Source organism: Emydura macquarii, unplaced genomic scaffold (genome assembly GCF_026122565.2).
Source record: "Emydura macquarii macquarii isolate MOO-44397 ecotype Brisbane River unplaced genomic scaffold, CSIRO-AGI_Emac_v2 contig_2437, whole genome shotgun sequence".
NCBI classification, from domain to species: domain Eukaryota; kingdom Metazoa; phylum Chordata; order Testudines; family Chelidae; genus Emydura; species Emydura macquarii.
This window is the reverse complement of record NW_027132574.1, coordinates 62,469-84,707: the sequence shown is the minus strand read 5'-3', so window position 1 is coordinate 84,707 and position 22,239 is coordinate 62,469. Positions and strand designations below refer to the sequence as shown.

The 22,239-nt window shown below is 40.0% G+C and overlaps 1 protein-coding gene across 1 annotated transcript in view; it reads left to right on the top strand.

The window, feature by feature from the left end:
* Window positions 1–21,132: 21,132 nt before the first annotated feature.
* Window positions 21,133–22,239, top strand: part of LOC137162620 (protein eyes shut homolog) — a 57,283-nt gene continuing 56,176 nt past the window's right edge. The window contains exon 1 of the mRNA XM_067562525.1: window positions 21,133–21,214. Coding sequence (XP_067418626.1) covers window positions 21,133–21,214 — 82 coding nt within the window. The remainder of the gene's footprint in view (window positions 21,215–22,239) is intronic.

Here is a 22,239-nt window from a genome sequence, read left to right as displayed (position 1 = left end):
GGAAATGTTCAAGGTTTTGCTCTAGAGCAGGCTTGGGACCAAGATCCAGAGGACATCCATTTCTTATCTAATTGGACACACCTCTCCTTATGCCTTCCCTCCGATCTCACTACTGCCCAGAGACATACACAAGATCAGGATTTGATCAAGCCAAAATCATCCTGATAGCCTTAGTATGGTCCAGGCAAACATAGTATCAATACCTACAACAGCTGTCAGCATGTCCTCTGAGGATCCGTCCCCTTTTTTTCAAATCTCCTCTCTCAGGATGCAGGTCAAACTCTGAACCCGAGATGCTCCATTTGAGAGCCTAGCTCCTCAGTGGTTCCAAGATGAAGAGATTATCTGCTCTGAAGAAGTTAAGGATATCTTGCTAAACAGCAGACTGACAACTACACACTCAACATATCTCTACAAATGGAGGAGATTCTACATGTGGTGCCTAAACAAACACATCAATGCCATCAATTCTACCCTGACCGTAGTACTGGACTATGTATTTTACCTTAAGAAATCGGGCCTCTCAATGAGCTCATTATGAGTACATGTGGCAGCAATTACAACTTTCCACCACAAGGTGGATGGAGTTTGTCTTTGCTCATGCAACTACTAAAAGATTCCTACAAGGAGTTCATAACCTCCACCCGGAACTCAGAGCCCCAACTCCTCCATGGAACCTCACACTAGCGCTTTGATCTCTGACAACTATCCTGTTTGAACCTCTGGCTATGTGCTCACTACTACATCTTTCCATGAAAATAGCCTTTCTAGTAGCCATCATGTCCGCAAGGTGCATTGGAGAAATAGGGGCCCTTATGGCAGACCCACCATATGTGATTTTTCTGAAGCTCAAGGTCACTCTGAGACCCCACCCTAAATTCTTGCCTAAAGTTCCTTCTTCATTCCACTTTAACCAACCCATTCATCTTCTCACATTCTTCCCTAAACTTCATAAGAATAGGCAGGAGGTGACATTCCGCACCCTGGATGTCAGAAGGGCATTAACTCTTTATCTAGAATAGACCAAGCCATTCAGAAAAACTCCTAAGCTGTTCGTCTCCACTACAGAACAGTCCAACGGGAAACCCATCTCTGAGCAGAGACTTTCCAAATGGATTTCAGGCTGCATTCAGCTCTGCTACAATCAACAGGGGCTACAAGCCCCTCCACAGCTCAGAATACACTCTACAAGAGTAGCCACATTGGTAGCCTTCTTGAATGACGTGCCTATTACTGACATATGTAAAGCAGTCATTTGGACATCCTCCCACACATTTATACGACACTATTTCATTGACCAGGACTCAGCCTCTGACACTCACCTGGAACACATGATGTTATCGTCTATTCAGACCTAATACCGAAACCCCTCCTTTCCTGAGGGGCACTGCTCTACAGTCAGCATTACTCTCCCTCCTTCTCTCTACTTTGGAATTCTAATTAGTCCTCTGCGGCAGAGAAGGAACTAGGGGTGAGGAGATGGCTACATAGTGCTAATTAACTGTTCCACAGGTGTGAGATGGAAGAAGTGCACGCGGCCCATCCAGGTACTGCTGTCAAAATTCTCCGACTAGAGGCGCAGGGGTATGCAATCTCCTAAAGTGGAGAACCCACAGGGACTCACATCTCAAAGAACCTGTTACTGCACAAGGTAAGTAATCCTCTTGTATTTCCCTTATAGCCAACGTCAGGTGGGGTAATGAGTTATCTCAGTTTTTCCCATCTTGACTCACTATTTTCTGTATCATGCTCCTCAGTATTCTATTGAAGTGTTCAATCAGGCCATCGGTATGTGGATTGTAAACCACAGGTCCTTCATCAGCTTTGACACAAAAGGAGTCCTTGGTCTGTCAGAATCTCCTTGGGTATCCTTACCTAGAGACTCATAGTCTCTAAGGTCAGAAGGGACCATTATGATCCTCTAGTCTGCCTCCTGCACAACGCAGGCCACAGAACTTCACCCACCCACTCCTGTAATAGACCCCTAACCTAAGACCGAGTTATTGAATAACTCAAATAATGATTTAGAGACTTCAAGGTACAGAGAATCCACCAGCAAGTGACCTGTGCCCCATGCTGCAGAGGAAGGTGAAAAAAACGCAGAGCCTATGCCAATCTGCCCTGGGAGAAAATTCCTTCCCAGCCCCAAATATGGCGGTCAGTTAAACCCTGAGCATGTGGGCAAGACTCACCAGCCGGACACCCAGAAAGAATTCCCTGTAGTAACTCAGAACCCACTCCATCTAACATCCCATCACAGACCATTGGGCATACTCACCACTAGTAGTCAAAGATCAGTCAATTGCCAGATTAGGCTGTCCCATCAGACCATCCCTTCCATAAACTTATCAAGCTCAATCTTGAAGCCAGCTGGGTTTCTTGCCCCCACTGCTCCCCTTGGAAGTCTGTTCCAGAACTTCACTCCCCTGATGGTTAGAAACCTTCGTCTAATTTCAAGTCTAAACTTCCTGATGGCCAGTTTATATCCATCAGAGAGAGAGAATCTGGAGTAACTCCTTCGTGATTGGCTTGGACACGGGGTTTTGCAGGGGAATGCCTTCCAGACACAGGATATCATAGTCCAGCACCACAAGCACCACAAAACTGATAACCTCAGGCTGACTTCTCAGCAGGCCAATTAGGCCTATCAATGTCCCAGCAAATGGGAATTTCAATATTGGCAGGAGTACTAAAAAGGTCTATAAATGAGGTCATGGGCTGTTCCATGAATAAATGACTATGGACCAGATCTGATACTATATTTCTGTGACCAGAGGGCACTAGAAGTTTCTCCAGTTCTTGCTCCTCTAGTCAGACTATCCTATATAGGTCCTTTTTAATAATAAAGTAAGACCCTGGACTTTTGGTTTTCCTCTCTACTTCGACCACATTTATCTTGACTACTACTTTTCTAATGTTTTAGTATAGAGGATCATTGTCCCAGTCTTGCCCAAAAAAATTGAGAATCAGATATGCCCAAACCTGAGGGAATCTAGTTCAGTTTCACCCCCACAACTGGTCTCTGTGGAAGTTGGCCCAACCTCAGGTTCAATAACTGAGTTGTCTCCCTGCCTACCTATGGGTACTACCTGTTGCTTATGTGCTAAGATTATAGTCCCCAGTCTTTTGTCTGCCTTCCTTTCTCATTTAGTCTTCCAGGATTTACCAGTTGTTAAAAACCAAGTCCCTGGCTATATCAGAGAAAATGAGAGGAGGGCTGTTTACTGAGGTCATGATATTGGCCCTGGGGTTACTGCTGTCCCCCAATCCTTCCAATGGGAGTAGATTTCCAGTCTCTGGGAGGTTTATCCTATGAGCATGGGGTATGGAAGCTTAGAGATTACTCACACGATCACCCTGTAGAGAAATGGCCAGGTAGTGATTAACAGTCCCATCTATGAAGGTTATTCCTTTGCATTTGGCTTCTGACAACTGGTTCTGCCACACAAGTTTCTCAGAGATCAGTGTGATTTCACTTCCTGAATCTACTAAAGTGATGTTCTCTATACCATTCATTCTAACTGGCTGTGTATATCTATATGTAGTCATAGCAACTCCTACAATGCCGATTAACATAAGAATGACCATACTCGGTCAGACCAATGGTCCAACTAGCCTAGTATCCTGTCTTCCAACAGTGCCCAATGCCAGATGATTCAGATGGTATTGAACAGAACAGGGCAATTTATTGAGTGATTCATGCCCTGTCATCCAGAAACAGCTTCTAGCAGTCAGAGTTTTATGGATGCCCAAACCATGGGGTTGCATCCCTGACAATCTTGGCTAATAGTCATTGATGTACCTATCCTCCTGATTAAGCCACATAGACCCTCACTGTTATCAGATTGCACTTCATGGGCTCCTCAGTGTTCGGACATTGAGCTGCTATATGCCCTACTTCCTCATAAGCATAATATTTATAAATAGTCTTGGATATTCCCTTGTTCTTTGGGTTACTGGAGCTTATCCCCCAGTCTTCATCCTCTGAATCCCAAATCCCTTTGCAGCCTTAGGACACTCTTCAGTATCCCTCATCTCCAAAATAGTCCTACCCAAATTTTCAAGGGTCTGGGCCTTCGGAACTGAGACTTGCCTCTTGATTCAGCACATCTCTTCTCCAGTAGTCCGAGAACTCTCTGGCCATTAGGAGCCTTTCTATGAGGGTGATCACGTTGTCATAAGTTTGGCAGTAGTCCCCTCAGGAACTGGTCCAAAACCAAGAGTTTCTCAATCTTTTCTATAATGCTGGTCTCAGGATGCAGACACTTCCCCATTAAATGGATCAGGTCAAACAGTTGTGATCTTACCACTTTGTTTTCACAATACCTCTATTCATGGAACCTTTGCGTTCTTACCACAGTAAACATTCTGGATCTTACCAGCATCTCAGTTTTCAACTGGTAGCAGACATTAGCAGTTTCCCCTGCCATGTCATAGTAGGCCTTCTGGGCCTCCTCACACAGGAAGGGAGTGAGGATACTGGCCCATTGGTCTCAGAGTCAGGCTTCACATTGGGCTATCCTTTCAAATGTGAGGAGATAAGCCTTGCCATTCTCTGTTGTCATCTTTTGTAGGTAACTGCTAGCCTTTAGGGATCAAGTTCCATTATGACCACTTCTGTAGTAATAAGGGATTTTAGTTGTCTCTCTACTTCCTGTAGGGTGGCTTGGTCTTGCGTCCCCTTGGTTACCAGTAATTGGTTTGTCTCTTGCTGTATTCGTACCGACCCCTACTGTGCAGCCACCTGGACTCTAGTAGCTTTCTGTTGTGCTGCAGTGGCCTGCACCAGTGCCCTCCTCACTTTGTCCATTCTCTGGAATGGCTTCTTTCATCCTCAAGATAGTCTGCTGTGCCAAACCCCACCCTTAACACATGTGACAACTCACTTCTTTAATGATGCCAGGGCTCAGCATTTATCCCTCTGTGATGGGCGGGGGGGAGTAAATCAGTTTTACTCAGGAGATTTAATTCTTATTTTTGAATTATTTACAATGTTTACAGGGTAGGCCCTAGGGATAGCCTGAGACGTTTCTTCAAACACACACAAAAACACATTTCCTAGCTCCAATGTTGCTTCTTATGCTGGCTACCAATCGCCAGCCATCCTCTCTAACTCACTCTGGACCTCCCTCCCCAAACAGAAAGAAACACAATGTTTTCCATCTATAGGAAAAACAGGGATTTACCTCAGAGAAGCCTTTTTCCTTTGCTGCACACAACTCTTCTGCAGCTTGCTTCTCATCCCTCTTCACACAACCCTCTGCCACTGGTTTTTAAAGGTCACATGCTGCCCTTAATTGGACTCAGGTATCATTGTTTCAATCATTGTCATTTATATGGCCGATACTTGGAACTCTGTTCTATCTTTAAAACACATTATTATCAGCTGTTCAGTTTGGTAGGCCAATACTCCATTCTTCAATCAGGACCCTGAATCCCACCATCCACTTGCGGGATACTGCTTGTGAGGGTGAATATGCAGATGACACCTGTAGAAATGGAGGTAACTTACTTGCAACTGGAATTGGAGTTTGAGATGGGCTTCACTTATTCACACTCCCTGCCCATCTTCCCCTCTTTTTCCAAATCCTAATATGATACTGAGTCTGCAGTGGCAATGGAAGGAACGGAGGGAGCATCACAGCCCATTGTGCAGCCATCATCTCAAAACATTCATGAACACTGAAGAGATGGATAGGAGTGGCATGGGAGCACTCTAACAGGCACTACTGTGAGACGGTTCCACTGTCTAGGTTGAACCACCCAATGCATCCCATAAGTGGGAATGCTGAGAGTCCATCTCAAAAACTCTGGTTACAAATAGCCAATCTCCTTACTCTGATTTCCCTTCAAAAATTCTCTGATTAGGTCCTTTCCAATAAATTTGGTATGTGTGACTTGCCATTGATGGACATTTTTCACCCACATTTGAGGAGATTCCAATGAGCCATTTTTGAGATGTGAGCCTTTTTTAAAAAATGGAAATTGTTTTTAGTTTTCCTTAATTTTTCTAATACTTCTTTGTCTTGTCTTATTTCAAAATTGGTTTGTCCTAAAACTTTCAAATGAGGTTTATTTGAAATATCTCGGTCAGATTTAGTGCCTGGGGGCAATTTTGAGATGGAGAAAGACATATTTGGAAATTTGGAAAGTCTGTTCCATTTTCCTATTGTTCTTATAGTTGGGAAGCTTTTCCTGAAATTTAATCTAAATCTGCTTGCTGTAGTTTGAACCCATTGTCTCTTGTCCTGCCCTCGGTGGAAAGAATCATAGAATCATAGAAGATTAGGGTTGAAAGGGACCTCAGAAGGTCATTTAGTCCAACCCCCTGCTCAAAGCAGGACCCACTCCAACTAAGTTATCCCAGCCAGGGCTTTATCGAGCCAGACCTTAAAATCCTTCCTTTAAGGATGCATATTCCATCACCTCCTTAGATATCCCATTCCAGTGCTTCACCACTCTCCTAGTGAAAAACTTTTTCCTAATATCCAACCTAGACCTCCCCCACTGCAACTTGAGACCATTGTGCCTAGTTCTGTCATCTACTCCCACTGAGAACAGCCTATCTCCATCCTCCCTGGAACCCCCTTTCAAGTAGTTAAAGGCTGCTATCAAATCCCCCCTCATTCTTGTCTTCTGCAGACTAAACAAGCCTCGTTCCCTGAGCCTCTCCTCATAAGTCATGTGCTCCAGCCTTTTAATCATTTTTGTTGCCCTCCGCTGGACTGTCTCCAATTTGTCCACATCCTTTCTGTAGTGGAAGGCCCAAAACTGGACACAATACTCCAAATGTGTCCTTACCAGTGCCGAATTGAGGGGAATAATCAGTGCTGAATAGAGGGGAATAAAAGAGAGAACAACTTTTCTCCATCAGTATTTGAAGACTGCTATCATGTCCTCCCTTAATCTCCTCTTTTCCAAAGCAAACATAGTCAATTCCTTCAGCCTTTACTCATATGGCTTGAATTCCATCCCTTTGATCATCTTTGTTGCTCACTTCTGTATCTTTTCCAGTTTCTCTACATCCTTTCTATACATTGGTGACCAAAATTGGACACAGTACTCCAGCTGAGTAACCAGCACCGAGTAGAGTGGTACTATCACCTCGCATGAATTACTTGCTATGTCTCTCTTAATGCAACCAAACATTGCATTTGCTTGTTTTGAAACAGCATCGCATTGCTGACTCTTGCTGAGGCTGTGATCCACCACAGCTCCCAGATCCTTCTCAATAGTACTGCTGCCAAGCCAGTTATCCCCCATTCTGTATTCGTGTATTTGTTTTTTTCCCCTAAGTGTAGCACTTTACATTTGTCTTTGTTGAATTTCATTTTGTTGTCCAATTTATCAAGATCCCTCTGAAGTTTAGTTGTATCCTCCAAAGCGTTGGCACCCCCCATCTTTGTGTCATCTTCAAATTTGATCAGTATGCTCTGTATTCCTACATCCAGGTCATTAATAAAGATGTTAAACAATACCGTTCACAGAACAGATCCCTGTGGAACCCCACTTGAGACCTCCCTCCAATCTGACATCATTCCATTAATAGATACTCTTTTTTTGTCGTATTGTCTTTTATGTATCCGCTTAATGATAGTTCTACCAAGCCCACATTTCTCCAGCTTACCTATCAGAATGTCATGCGGAACTTGCTGAAGTCCAGGTATATTATGTCCACCAAACCAGCTACCCTGTCAAAGAAGGAAATCAAGTTACTTTGGCATGATTTGTTCTTGGTAAATCCATACTGGCTATTAGTAATTCACCCTTCATCCTCTAGGTATTCACAAATTGAATGTTTTATACATTGCTGTAATAGTGTCCCAGGTATAGAAGTCAGGATGACTGATTTATAGTTTCCTGGCTCCTCCTTTTCCCCCTTTTTAAAGATGGGCACTATGTTAGCCCTTCTGTAGTCTTCCGGGACCTCTCTTGTCATATATAAGTTGACAGATATTATTGCCAGTGGCTCCGAGAGTTCTTCAGCTATTTCCTGCAATACCATCACATGAATAACACCAGCCCCACTGATTTGAATTCATTCAAATTGGTCAGAAGATCTGACACATTCTTTACTTAACTCAATCTGCATCTCTTTCCCTTTATTGTCTATGGTAACATATCTGGACTGAAGCAAAGGAGGCATTGATCATCTCTGCTTTCCTATCATCTTTCCTCTGCTATTTATACTTTACTTCCTCACCCAGCAGTGCCACCAGAAGAAACTGTCAATACTCTTCTCCTAGAACCTGATTTAACTCAGCTTCCCACCACTATTCTCTGGAAACATTCTTGATTTAAAAATAACACATTTATAAACTTAACAAGAAGAGAAGATGGGTGGCTGGTGTAACTATGGAAGAGAGTTTGGAATGTTGAGGCGACATTAATTGTCAATTCCTTGCATTCAAATGTTTGGGAGTTCTGGGATATTAAGCTTGTGGGGTTTGGGGAGTTGTACTGTTTATTTTTAAAACAAGTCATGTTCATGTAAGATTAGTAACAATCTGAGTCAGTGATAGGTGCTGTCATCTTTAAATTCCATTTAAAAAAGCTTTTTGTTTGGAAATGTTCATAATGTTAGTGTCTGTGCTGCCTGTAAGTATGAACTACATTAATATATGTAAACATGGCATTGTATCTTTGAAAGGCAAAAATCAACACTTCATTTGGGGCTAGATTGTGCCTTTTGGCAGAGCCCTCTGTAGCTGTGTCATGCTAGGAGGAGCACAGGGAAGGCTCCTTCCATGCTCCTTCCTATTGCTGGCTCAGGATATTACTTTGCCAACACCCTGTGCTGGCTGGTCAGTGGGGTGCACTGGCTTTACCCACTCCCCTTCCACCCACTTTCATGAATATCAGGTATGCAGCACTTGCTTCTCCCTTGCACCTGGAACTGAGATGCTGGAAGCCATGCAAGGGAATGAAGTGATGTACCCTCCTGTGTAGCTGCGTGTGGCTGGGCTACAGTCTAGCCTGTGGTAATTAGCAGAATTTCCATATCTGTTTAAACAACATTTGTTATGTGAAATTAAACAGTTATTTAAAAATAAAAAACCTGGCATTATCAAATATGCTGGTTTCTGAAGAAATTCTCAGTCTGCTTTCCTTGCCGTGTTTTTGTTCATTACAATATTATATGTCAGACAAGAACCAAGCTGGCTTCAGAATTAATGAGCTCCTTTAGAGTATTGTTGAGTATCAGTGATGATGAACATTAGCATGAGTTTTCCAACTATGAAGTTTATTTGGACTGTGGGTGTTTTTGCTTCTTTTGCTTGTAAGAGGAATGTGTCAGATGGTAAATAATGTTGACAAGCCTGGAAAGTGGCATGTGTAAATTTGTATGGTTCTGAGTGGCATGCAAAAAGCAGGTAATCACAAGATTATTTTACTGATCTCTCAATTGTCTTGGGGAATTTTTAGTAGCTAGTTCACATAGATCTACATTTTTCAGACAAGAGGGAAACAACTAAGTCTTGTGAAACCTGTACATATGATGGCACTGGTTCTGATCTCACATATACTGATTTTACACTGATGTAGTTCCAATAGGCCTAATTCTGCACTCAGTAACACTGTTGTAAATGCAGAGCTACTCCAGAGTCAGTAGAGGGTTATTCTGGATTTACACCAGTGTGTGAGCAAAATATGACCTATTGAATTCAATGGAGTGATTCTTGATTTACATAGTTCAAAACCAGGCTCAATATGTTCTGTGCAATGCTGTTTTAAAATAAAACCCACAGTCTTCCTTAGATGATAATGTACTTTTAACTGAAACAAAATGATGTTGAGCTAATTAAAACAAACAGTTTTCAGTTTTAGATATAAGAAGGAAATATTAATGTTCCCAAATTACATTTCGCCAAGCAGTGGTACTTGTCTGGAACACAAGTACATATGTATAAATGATGACAGAGTCTTTCTGAATCAGCTGTAGAAACTAATGTTTTTGTCTGTTACCCAACCATGAAATTTAAAATCTGGTAGCCTACCATGAAATTTAGAGGCAACAGTGCAGTACATACAAACTCTAAAGTACATTGACAGAAAGCAAAAACATAATATTTTTAAGCTGCTCACAAAAAAGATTTTATGGTTCTCCAGTTTTCCAGATACACAGAACTAGCAGGAATACATTTGGGGGAAATGTCTTTTTATTTTTCAAGTAAATGCAGATAATAATAAGAAAAGTAGTAGATCTTAGGGAATCCTTTATTATAATGGCCCAATTCTTAAATCCAAGGTAGTACCATAGCTTAATCAGTTTACTACTTCAGATCAAAACACTCATTATTTTTGATCATATAAGCAATTAGGAGTCTGTAAAGGAGAAAAAAAAAAAGCCATTCCAGCTTCTGTACCTGGTATGATCTCTAATGAGATAATGGAAACTCACTTTCTGTACTTCATATAATTCACATTTTCATTCCCTGTTTTTCCAGTACTTGGATGGGAAACTCCAAGGAAAACTTAAGTGCTACTGCAAGTGACTTTGTTGAAGGGGCCAATTCCTGCTTATATAACTCACATGAATAGCCCACTGATCTCAGTGAGAACTACTCACGTGAGTAAAGTGAGCAGAATATGGCATTCCATGAGTAAGACTTTTACATCTGTGTCATTATTAAACCCCTACTCCCCTGTGTGGTCAAGGGGCCACTGAGCTGTACCATTTTTCAGTTGAGATGTAAAGCCAAGGTTCCAACTTCTTGTGTTCTTTAAAGATTCTAGGGTACTCTTACAAAAAGTCTTATGCCAGGTCTTCACTGGAAACCTTTGTTGGTATAGTGAGATCTGTTAGGAGTGCAATTTTTTTTTTTTTTTTTTTTTTTTAAGATATTTCTATACGGCAAAATCCCTAGGATTGGTGCAATTATACCAGCATAAAAGTACTTTGGCCAGTATGGCTTATTTTCCTCTGGGATCTCATATAAACTACATCAACAAAAGCACTTTTTTTCAGGATAAACTGTGTCTACACTAGGAGGTTTTGCAGTATTGCTGTACCAATATAGATATAGCAACAAACATTTTCTACTGTAGACCTGACCTAAATCTTGGTATCCTCACAAAATTTCAAGTAATGTTAGTCGCATTCCACCTACTTAAAAGGTTTTTTTTTTTCTGTAATTTTATTTGAATAAAATATTCTCCACTTCTATCCTGAACTGTTCCATGCTGTTCATAACTATTACTAAAAAGCTATTGTATTTAAACATGCAAGTGGTTGCATTTCAGTTGTAGATGGAATGGTCTCTTGTATAAGATATTGTGACAGGGCCAGCCCTGCCGGCTATAGGAGGGTGCTGGAAGGCATATATATCAGCCCCAGGCTTAGCAAATCCTTGTTCCCTGGGTGATCCAGCTGCTGCCACCTCAGGACAATTAGGCCAATCAGGCCAGCTGGGGCCACTCCAGGGCAATTAGGCCAATTACGCCAATCTGGCCAGCTGGGGCCAATCAAGGAGCTTGCCCCAGCAGTTAAAAGCCTCCCAGCCAGGCAGATGGGGGCAGGTGAGAGAGAGCTGAGTGGAGTAGAGCTGTTATGAGGTGTGGAGCAGGTGGAGAAGCTAGTGTGGGTGTGGTGAGAGCACCCAGCCACGGATGCTAAGAAGGAGCCTGTCCAGGCAAGACCAGAGGACGCTGGCCCCAAAGAGACTGAAGGAGGACCACAAGCCGGGGGGGCTACAGATGACCAACCCAGGGAAGGTAGTAGCCCCTGGACTAAGCTGTTTGAGGCTACTCCTCGCAGGGTCCCTGGGTCGGGGCCCGGGGTAGAGCGTGGGACTGGGCCCCTCCGGCCAGCCACACCACCGGCATAGCTGTAGGGAGCGCAGACCCATGGGGCCAAACAGGCCCACCTTGCCACAATATACATCAGCTAGTAAAATGCTTTGGTATTCTGCTTTATGAAAAGTTCTATAAATGTTACATATGCAGAGGAGGGATGAAGCTAGGAAGGGAGCATCAGTGCTGGCACTAGCTTCCTGAAGTTTTTGAGCTCAGGTGAATGCAAGAATTAGATTGTGATTTGTCCTTTCTCAAGATCACAAGACATGGAAAAAGTTTCTTGTGTCATTTCCCTGTCCCTTGTGCACCAATGCAGAGTGGATGTAATCCAGACCAGTGTGGATTTGTATATGTTATGCTCTTGTATATATTTGTATTTAATGTCATTCCGCATTGGTCATCAAAAATCTACTAGAATTTTGATATCTTGGGCTATAATTTTCTTATGTGGACAATTAAGTCAAATTTCCTTTTAAAAATCCTACATACCCCAATCTGAGTTCATAAATAACCCAACAATTCATGATTTATTAGATGTGTGTATCACTTTGTTAGCCTGCCTATATTCTGAAGCTCAACTTGCAAGCACAATGGTTGATAAAGTGTTTTACTGATTCATTTTATTAGACTTCTATTACTAAGGAGATGCTAAAATGTGTCAGTATGTCCTAGATCCAGTTGCTGGGTTAAAGGTTGCAGTAAATATATATCACAGAATTTTATGTCCACCAAGAAGTCCAAGGACCACATTTTCAAATCAGGCCATCTAAATTACAACAGTAAAATTTACAATGGCAAACCTGATAATTGCATGTACAAACAGATGGAGTTTGTACTTCCTTTCCTGATCTGCTTGTGCAAATATTAGCTTTACAGGCACAATTTGGATGACCAATTTTGTAAATATGATCATATGGGCAATTTGGTAGGATAATTTTCTGTAAAACTGAAGTTATAATATTTACAAATGAAAAGACAAATTAAAGTTTGTCTTAACATTTTTTCTCTTGGCCTCCACAATATTTTAATTTACTGTGCATTTCTACATTGATATTCAACAAACTCTTTAAATTGCTGAGTGATTAATATCAGGCTGCTAGATTAAATGCTGGTTTTGAATCAGATTCCCATTAAAAACTACAGTTACATATTTTCCATTCTACCTGAACACCTAATTGATCTGGGGAAAGTATAAAGGGCAGATAAGGTTTGGAACCTTGTGCCAGGCACAGCTGATAAAAAAATAATACATCTCCTTAGAAATAATAGCATGAAATAGACCCTTAGTGGGAGCAGAACAGAAGTATGAGCAGCAGTGAAGATAAAAAAGAAAGCTTTTCATACCTGTCACTGAATCAGCCTTCTGAATTCTGAAACCCATACAAAGAAGTCTCTAATAAGGCAGAGGGGAACATGGTGAGATAAAGAACATGTCATGAGGTATACTTGTTGAAAAAGTGAATGGTCTTGCTTCAAGAAATACCAATCTGGAGGTTTTGTCCTGGGACACAGAACTGCAGACCAGACTTTCACTTTGTGCGTGCTCTTTGAAAAGAACTAAGACTGTGCCAGAGAAGTACATGATCCTCAAGGATTTAGAGCAGACATTTGACCAAATCCCAGGTGGCAAATTATACCAGTTCCTTTTGGAGGATGTAATTCAGAGCCAGCTTTTACATTGTAGTAAATGCTGGTATTTAAAGTGAGAAATGTGTGTCTGCAGGTCATTGGCAAAAAATCAGAAACGTTTATTCTCAATCGTACTTACATTTTACTGTTGCTACTGTCCTCCTGTTGAAGAAAGATTTACAGGAACAGTTCACCTGGAGAAGGGATTTAAATAAAGTGTCATGTTTCCTGTTCAATTCTTTTCTGATTTATTCCCATCTAAGTACACAAAGAACTACAACTTTTGAGAGAAACTTTATCTTCAACAAAAGATATTACTACTACAGTAGGATGAGCAACATTTGTAATATTTTTGTTGAGTTCATGTTCAGCCTAACGGGAAGAGAATGTTTTCATTGGGTTGAGATGCAAACTTGTCAATGTAAAATGTGTTTTCAGTTCTTCAGTTTCTTTAACTATACAACATGATGTTTCAAATCCTTGAGGTTAACTTACAGAAAACAACATAAAGTAGTTTCTGTCATAAAGGATTTTAATACACAATTTTAAAATAAGGCCTATTTCAACTATATTAAACTCTAAATTCTAATACTCTTTTTTCTACTATCCTAAGATAATTGGAATTGAAGTGGAAAATTATCCCCAAACATACAGAATGATTACATTTATTGATACCCATTTTTACTGGAATTTATCCCAATCTTTACTCTGAATTCTCATAGTCATTTTCTGTGAAATTCTCTTTATTCTATAATTAAATGTCTGGTAGATTTTGAGGCTTTATTTCCCTTATTCTAGGGCATTGCCTCTGTTTATCACATGTTCACACATTCTAATTTTTCTTTCACTTCCTAGGGCATCACACCTCTTTATTCTGTAATTTTAAAACCTTGTGTAGAGGCTTCTCTGTCCCCTGCTTCCTGTAGTGGCTTGGCTGAAATAAAAGCACTTCACCAATACCCTTTTCTGTTCCTTACTGACATACTTACTTCCCAAGCACCAAAGAACCATCAATTTTCCATCTTATTAAAGGAAAATTTACTAAGAAAAATGTTTTCTTGGTATTTAAATCACTTAGTCTCCAGAAAAAGAAAAACATAGATTTATCTGAATTTGTACTTCTCATAACGGAGTGTATACTGTGGTCTGGATAGCAAATTAGTCATGTGTTAGACCCAGTCATTCCACCACAATGGGGTGAGTGCCTTCATCTGAGTTTGCACTCTCTTTGCTCACCTACTATAGCACTGCAAGCATGCCTACCCATTTATCTGAGGTACCTACGTAGAGACCAATACCATAGTATGTGAACATCTCGCACTCTTTAATGTATTACCTCACACTGCCCCCAACATAAAGAAGTACTATTATCTACATTTTACAGACAGGAAAATGAGGCACAGAAAGACTAAGTGATTTGACTGATGTCACACAAGAAATCTGTGTGGAGTAAGAAATTGGATCCAGGTCTCCCAAGCACTCCAACAACTGGACTAGCCTTCCTCTCGGAGCTTACACCATGTTCACTAGCTAGAAAATATTAATAACAGCACATAAGATTAATAAAATGAAACTCTACAAACTTCATTTAAATTTTTGACATGCAAGGACAATCTGTGAAGACCAGAGGATGTCCTCCATTGTGAGAAATAAAAATTACAGGTAAGGAATAGAGAAGATACCAGAAACTGTCATTCTTTGGAAGTGTCATCTCTGCATTTTCACGCATATGGGATCAAGGTGCATGTACCATGATCTTCTGGAATCTATCTATTCCCGCTTACCACTCCCTCCCTCAGGGTGTTAACTGTATATTCAGTTCCTTGTGACTATTGAAGGTCCAGTAAGTTTTGGACTCATGCAAAGTGTTCACTGCTTCTTTGGCATTTTCTGTTTGTTTGTTTTTGTTTCCTCTGCCACTTTGGGGCCTATTTTTTTCCTATGTGTCTTAGATACTTATATCTTTAGTGTAGTATCTGAATTTTATGTTTAGTTACATTCTCAGTCCACTTTATTAAAATTTTAAAAAATGAGCATGAGAGAGAGGACACAGTGTCCATATGCTATGAGCAGCATCTACACCTGCAGAGTGGGAAGTCTGCCTCAAATCCCCCTTCCCTTTAGATGGTACGGTCAAATTCCAATATTGACTTGATCTTACAAGTGGGAATGTGCAAAGGTCATTTTTAAGAAGAAATAACTTCTTTTTTTATATATATGTATCCACTGTTCTGGACATTATTCAATGGAAGGCGCAAGCAGTAATAGCTAATTCCTAACAAAGGAAGAAACTTCAAGTCACCATAAATCCCTCTAATAGAAATAAAATGGAAAATATACATTATTTGTGTACTTTTCTCATTTTAATATTATTTGCTTGCTTAGCTTAAATCAAGAGCATCTCTAAGGACCAAAGGCTGCATAAGTCAAGGAGTGAATGTAAGTGTTGCAGTATGTGAAGGAATGTAAATTTCAAGTTGACACATTGAAAATGTCATTGTACAATCTTTATACATCTCACTCCATGGCTCTAAGAAGATCTTTACTGAATGTACTGTGATGTCCCTAGTAGGGGTCTCACTGAATGCTTTGCATATTGGTATAGGTTTGGTATGATCCATTGAGATACTGCGGCACTCAAGCATTTTTGAGACCTCCATGAAGGGTATAAGGGTATCTGACCTTCCACACTCTGCTGTGATACAGATAGTCTTAAAATCCCAATAAAGTATGAATATATATGTTTAATGATGTTTGGTTTTAGACAAAAATAGCCCTAGTGGAATTCTATTATTTTTTTGGCTGCATACACAATAAGGCTCCAATAATGCATTTAGGGCCTGATCCCCAAAGCCTATTGAAGTGAATAGGAAAACTGATACTGATGTCAGAGGATTTTGGGTCTGGTCTTTGGAACCTTAGACCTTCCCACTTTACTAGCCTTCTTTAACAAATTAAGTTCATGGGAAAGACTTGCTTCTTCCATCTACCCTTCATTATGAATTCCTTTATGAATTTCATGGAGGTCAGCAATGAGCCTTTAAACCCCTGTCAGGCACAGAACTTCATCTTGTAATCACAAATGGATTAGGATTAGCCTGAAGAGTTGAAGAATCCCCTGTACCTCGGTCCTAGACATGTAGAACATAAAATACTGTTCAACCTCCATTGGTCTCCAACCAGAATTTATAAGAGTGAGGTATAGGTCACTGCTACCTCTTGGCACAATCAGGCCTGAAAGGAACATTGCTACATATGCTGTGGGGAAAGATGTGTTTCCAGATTTCCCTTACTCTTCAGGTGATCATCATATCACACTACAGCTGTTCATGTTGGGGCAATTTTAAGGCGTGTGGATGTAACCGACTACCACAAATACTAGTTTCTCTGTGATACTGTGTCTTAAAAATAGTATTGTAGAGAAGGAAAGCATCAGCATCCCTATGCATAGATGGATTTATGAATTTTGTGAAAACCTACAGGGTGCAAAACTCCCATTTAAATTCAAAGGGCCAGCTATTCTGTTTTTATTCCATGGCAAATGATCAATAATAAGTTGTTATGTACCATAAGTTTTTGTGTCACACTTCCACTTTACATGCTCTTTATTCAGCAGACATCCTTTGGGCCCCTCCCTCTTCTTCCATTTCTTCTTTTCTTTTCTCTTGTTTTCCTTCTGTCAGTTTTTTCCTTCCTTCCAGAGATCTGCATCCCCTCTTGGGTACTTACCTAAAATCCAATAAAAGCTTTTAATAGAAAAAGAAAAAATGTCCATTGCTGTGTGTTTATGATCTGTAAATTGGTAACCGAGATTTGATTTTATATACAGAGTCCAGAATTTTGTAATTTATAAATCCCATAGACATCCAGCTCTATGTAGTTGTATCACATAAACATACTACTGTGTGTGTGTATGATATGATATGCTGCCCTTTCATTCTTCCCCTTCTTTGCCCCTTCTTCCCCATTTCTTCTCTTTTCCCTTTAAGGGCTTCCGAAGAGAAGCTGCTGTTACCAGCTGTGTTCTGTTTAATGGTAGTGCAGCTCCTGCTTCCATTTCTTGTTCTTTGAAGCTGCGCTAACATCAAACAGCTGAACAGAAGGGAACTGGCAGCAGCAGGTTCTCTTGAGAACTCACTCTGATCAATTAGCTAAGAGAAGAGGTAAAGCAAGGGACAAGGAGGAAAGAGGCAAAAGCAAGGGAGACTGGGGACAGAAAAATGAAAGGAGGAAGAAGGCAGACAATTGGATTTTAAAGTTCAATCCTAATATATGCACATTGTAGTGGGTTCTCTGGATGCACTAATTGTAGGGGTGTGAAAAGGATTTTAATTTACATGTTATTATAGAGGCATCAGTAGTGACCACATAGTTAAGGACACATTGAGTTTTGCACTTAAACAGGACCAAAATTCCCCTTTCTTATGCAATCGATGTTATTTTAAGAGTATCTTTAAAAATTATCTTGTTAGTTCACATGTATTTTTATTAAAAGATAATTACAGATGGCCAGAACTCTGGCCACTCTGCCCACAGCAAAGCCATTTTACAAACATGCCTGATTTTACCAGATTGATACCATAGCTTTGCTTCTACATCAGATAATTAGCAAAACATTTAACTACCCTGGGAAATCTCAGATGAGATGTGTTTAATATACACATGGATTGGAATCAGAATGCCTAAGAAAAGTGTAAGGGAAAACATTTAAGACTAAACCTTGCATATATCATCGCCAAGTGTTCCAGTCAGTTGCGTTGAATCAGTGTGGGGATAGTTACACTGTCACTCACACCTATCCTTCTCAAACAATAACTTCAGCAGGAACAAAAAACACTGGAAAGGAGTGGTTGGATGTTTTAATGCTTTAACATTGCAGCTGTTTATGTGACAATTAACAGCCATACATATAAGAAAATTAGTTTAATATGTCACTTCTATAGACCAAAAAAAAATTTTTTCAGCAAAACTTGTGTTGCTTAATGGCTAATACTATTGACTGGTAGGCAGATTAGGAGGACAGTTATGAATTATGTCACTTTACTCAATAGCACCAAATTGTTGTTGAAAGCATTTTTATATTTAAAGGCTTTATTAACAAGGATTTTGTCGATTAGTTAGTTGGGACTAATAAGTCTTAAGAAGAGGATATATTGATCATTGTTTATAGAGCCTGCCAAAAGAATAGATTGGCCATCATAAATATGGGGAGAAAGAAAGGATATGTATATAATTAATAGAAAATTAATATGTAACTTAGAGGAACAAGAAGCTTATTCAGGAAAGATTGGTTTGCACATCACTTCTAACAGATTAGCAGCCATCTATTGTTTTAATGCAAAGACAGAAATACTTGCACACAGCTACATAATAATGAGATCTTTTCTCTGATATTTTTAAATATATATTTAAAAGGAGTACAACTGATGCCAACTAATGGGCTAAGAACATTATAGTTGTTTTCATATAGACTATGAATAAAACCTGATGCTAATATTGCTGGCGATTCGTAAACAATTTCACATTTAAATATACCCTGTGAATAACTTGGAGCAGTAAGTGTAAAAAATCAGGGAGTTTTTGTTGTGGTAATAATAATTAATCATCATTTGTTTTAAGAAGCATTAAGAATGAAATAAGCATTTTGAAAACTTTTATTTCCACTCCTATTGATTTCATAGTGTGTGCCTAATGAGTAAATTGTGTCAACATGTCAAAACAAATTGGAATGTTTTAACCATAATGTAGCAGAAAAAAGGCCATTACAAATGATCCTTTAAAAAAAAAATTCATCTTTTGTGCTCCCCATTAAAACAGATATTTCTGAGGTCTTGGTTATCATTTAGTTTAAGACTCTTTATGATATTTTAACGTGCCAAGACATTACATTTAAAGTTGGTCAAATCATTGATTCACTGAGTATTTTATTTACCAAATGACACAATATTTTCTAACAAATTGACAAATATTTCTTTGACTTTTTCTCCCTGCTCTGTAGGCTGAGTGAACAATGAAAAGAAAATGTGTCTAACCAAATGCTATTGAAAAGTTTATTCCATAAATATTATTCAGTCACTCTTAATTACAACTTCAATGTTAACTTTAGTTTTACATATAAGATGCTTCACAAAACTGAGTAACTTGTGCTAAACAGAAAGATACATCAAATAAACATGGAACTATAGCCTTAATAATTTCAAATATTTACCATCCTGAGTTTCAACCATCAAAAGGTTTTTAACAAGAGAGAACATAAAACCAAAGGCATAAGATCCAAACAATTTGTCAGTTAACCAGATGTCATAAAAATACAATATTTAGCTAAGCACATAAGCATCTCAGTAAGGATCTGTGATGGACTGTAGAAACTCCACTCTGGGACAGCACCTACTGCCCTAGAGGCAGAGATTTTACTTGGCTTGACCTGCAACACATGGCAAATAGAGGCCCTTCAGCTGTAGGCTGAGAATCAGAAGGTAACAGGAAATAAAAGTGGAGGAGACTGCCTTTAGGAGATGGGCTGATTCTGAATGAAGAATTTCTGTCTTTGAGGTATATGGCAAGTTGTATTCAAGAAGGATGAAAAAAGGGGAGACCATTTTTCCCTTTGGTGAGAGGGAAAGATATATCATATTTCCCAGAGGTAATAATGTGTTGTCACAAATTAAATGAAGGGGCTACCTCAGCAGTTTCCTATCTCACTCAGCAATATATATTACATTCTTTGGGCAAAATGCTTTCTCCTCCTCCCCACCCCGAGGGAAGCTAATGATTACATACTCTTTGCACCCCTCCCTTAAAATGCATCATATGCATCATTAACACTCTCCTGCTATTCCAAAAATCCATTAATGAAATATTTTCACCCCCTTTTCAAATCCACCTCTAACAGTCTCGACTGATCATACTTCTCACTCCTTGTATTTCTCATATAGGTTCATGGTGGGGATCTTACAGAGGGTAAATTGGGCTGCAGGCTCGCTCCAAGTATGAATTTGAATTCTGGGCTAGGCAGTCACTAAGGGGAGAAAGTCTGGATCCTGCAGGACACAGCACGGAAGCAGATTGGGCCTACCTCACTGTGCATTGTTGGAGTCCCCAGAGGGGCAGGGAAAGACAGATGCCAGGGCTTGCATAGTGCATCACTCCCAGTGGTGGAAGGATAAGAGTTCCCTCTTCCAACAGCTACTTTGGACCCTGCCATGGCAGTTGCACTGTGGTATTACACTACCAGAATAAACAGTAGCTGGTTCCATTCCAACTTTAAGAAGAACTTGACATTTTAACTAGCAAATCTGGTGTAAGGGTTTTTGAATGAGCCTGCAAATCAATTTTTTCTCCCCCCTCTCCAACCCAACCTTAACCAATTTCTGTCCACCATTATATTACCACTGTGGGAGGGCTGACCTAAGTATTTTGGAGACTGTCAGCAAAATGGTTACACACCCCTACCTTTTGGGATACTTCACCGACTTAAATTAATCATTTTAGATAAAAGCTATGTGTAGGAAAGTAATGGGATCTTTAGATATCCTTTTCTCTTTCAGAAGTAGAATCTGCTTATCCCTTTCAGCTCCAGTGACTGATTAACATTTCTTTACAAGCAAAAAGTTTAGATATTTAGAACAACTTTCTTGGGACTGATAAGTTGCATTTGCATTTATCTTCCTGGCAGGCTTCATCCTGACAGGTAAATCTGGTGAAAAGATGCCCCTGGGCCTGGGAGAATCCGTAGGTGGTGTGGTGCTGCACAGTTCCTATGCCACTCGTGGTGCAGGAGCATTGCCAGGTGAAACGGACCATAGATAGGGTATCCTTCTGCCATGAGCTGTGGCTATTCTAAACTATGCTGGAAGGTCAGTACCAGGATTTCACAAGCAGTTTATTGCTCCCACCTACCCCCTATGTGCTATTGGGTGCAACTGAGAAATCTGGTCATTATTTTTTTTAATGAAAGTTGAGCTTTCCCCTTTACAAAAGGTCTTCCTTCCATGAGTCAAGAGCTAGCTTCAGTTCCTTCCAGCTGTTTAATACCCTACTGTATAGGAAAGCCTGGGAATGAACACTATGTAGATTTCCCCCTCTCCAAGCCCATTGATTGATCTGTGAGTGGGCAATATTCATGCAGACCTTCCCAAGGGAAGGGAAGGCCCTAGCTATGGACCAGATTGGAAGTAAGGGATGGTTTTCCCACTGGAACTGACCCAATCCAGACCTCACCCTATGGCAATTAGACGACTTGTGATTGTTTTTTTTAAGTAAAAGGTATTTTTCCCAAAACTTCCAGTAGGTTTGTCTTTTTTTATTTTGGGCCAGATATATACTCCTCTTTAGTCATGTTTGCTGCACACCATGGAGTGTGTATGTGGACTGAGATAATATTCATGACTTGCATACTACTTCCAGTTTTTTAAAAGATATGTATGTTCATCCAAGAGCAAAGTGTGGCCCTACCTGTCATGAATATACTGGGCTGGGGGTAAAAATCATGGCCTCCTGTTTAAAACTCACTCATACAGTAATTTCTAGATTCTAAAAAGTCATTTTTTTAATAAGGTTGAAAGATAACCTAAAACTACTGTGATTTCTAGCTGCCAGATGAAAAACAATAAATTTATGATCATATGTTGCTGACTGAAGATGTACAGTAAACCCCAGGAGACTTGGCTGGCTTTTTTATTTAGCTCAGTTAAAGTGTGAAATAATGTAATAATCTTATTCACATTTTAAAAGTTTATCATCGAGGAAAAAACCCTTTCATATATGTTCCTGAAGCAAACATAGTTAAATGTAAAAAATGCATAACTAGAAATT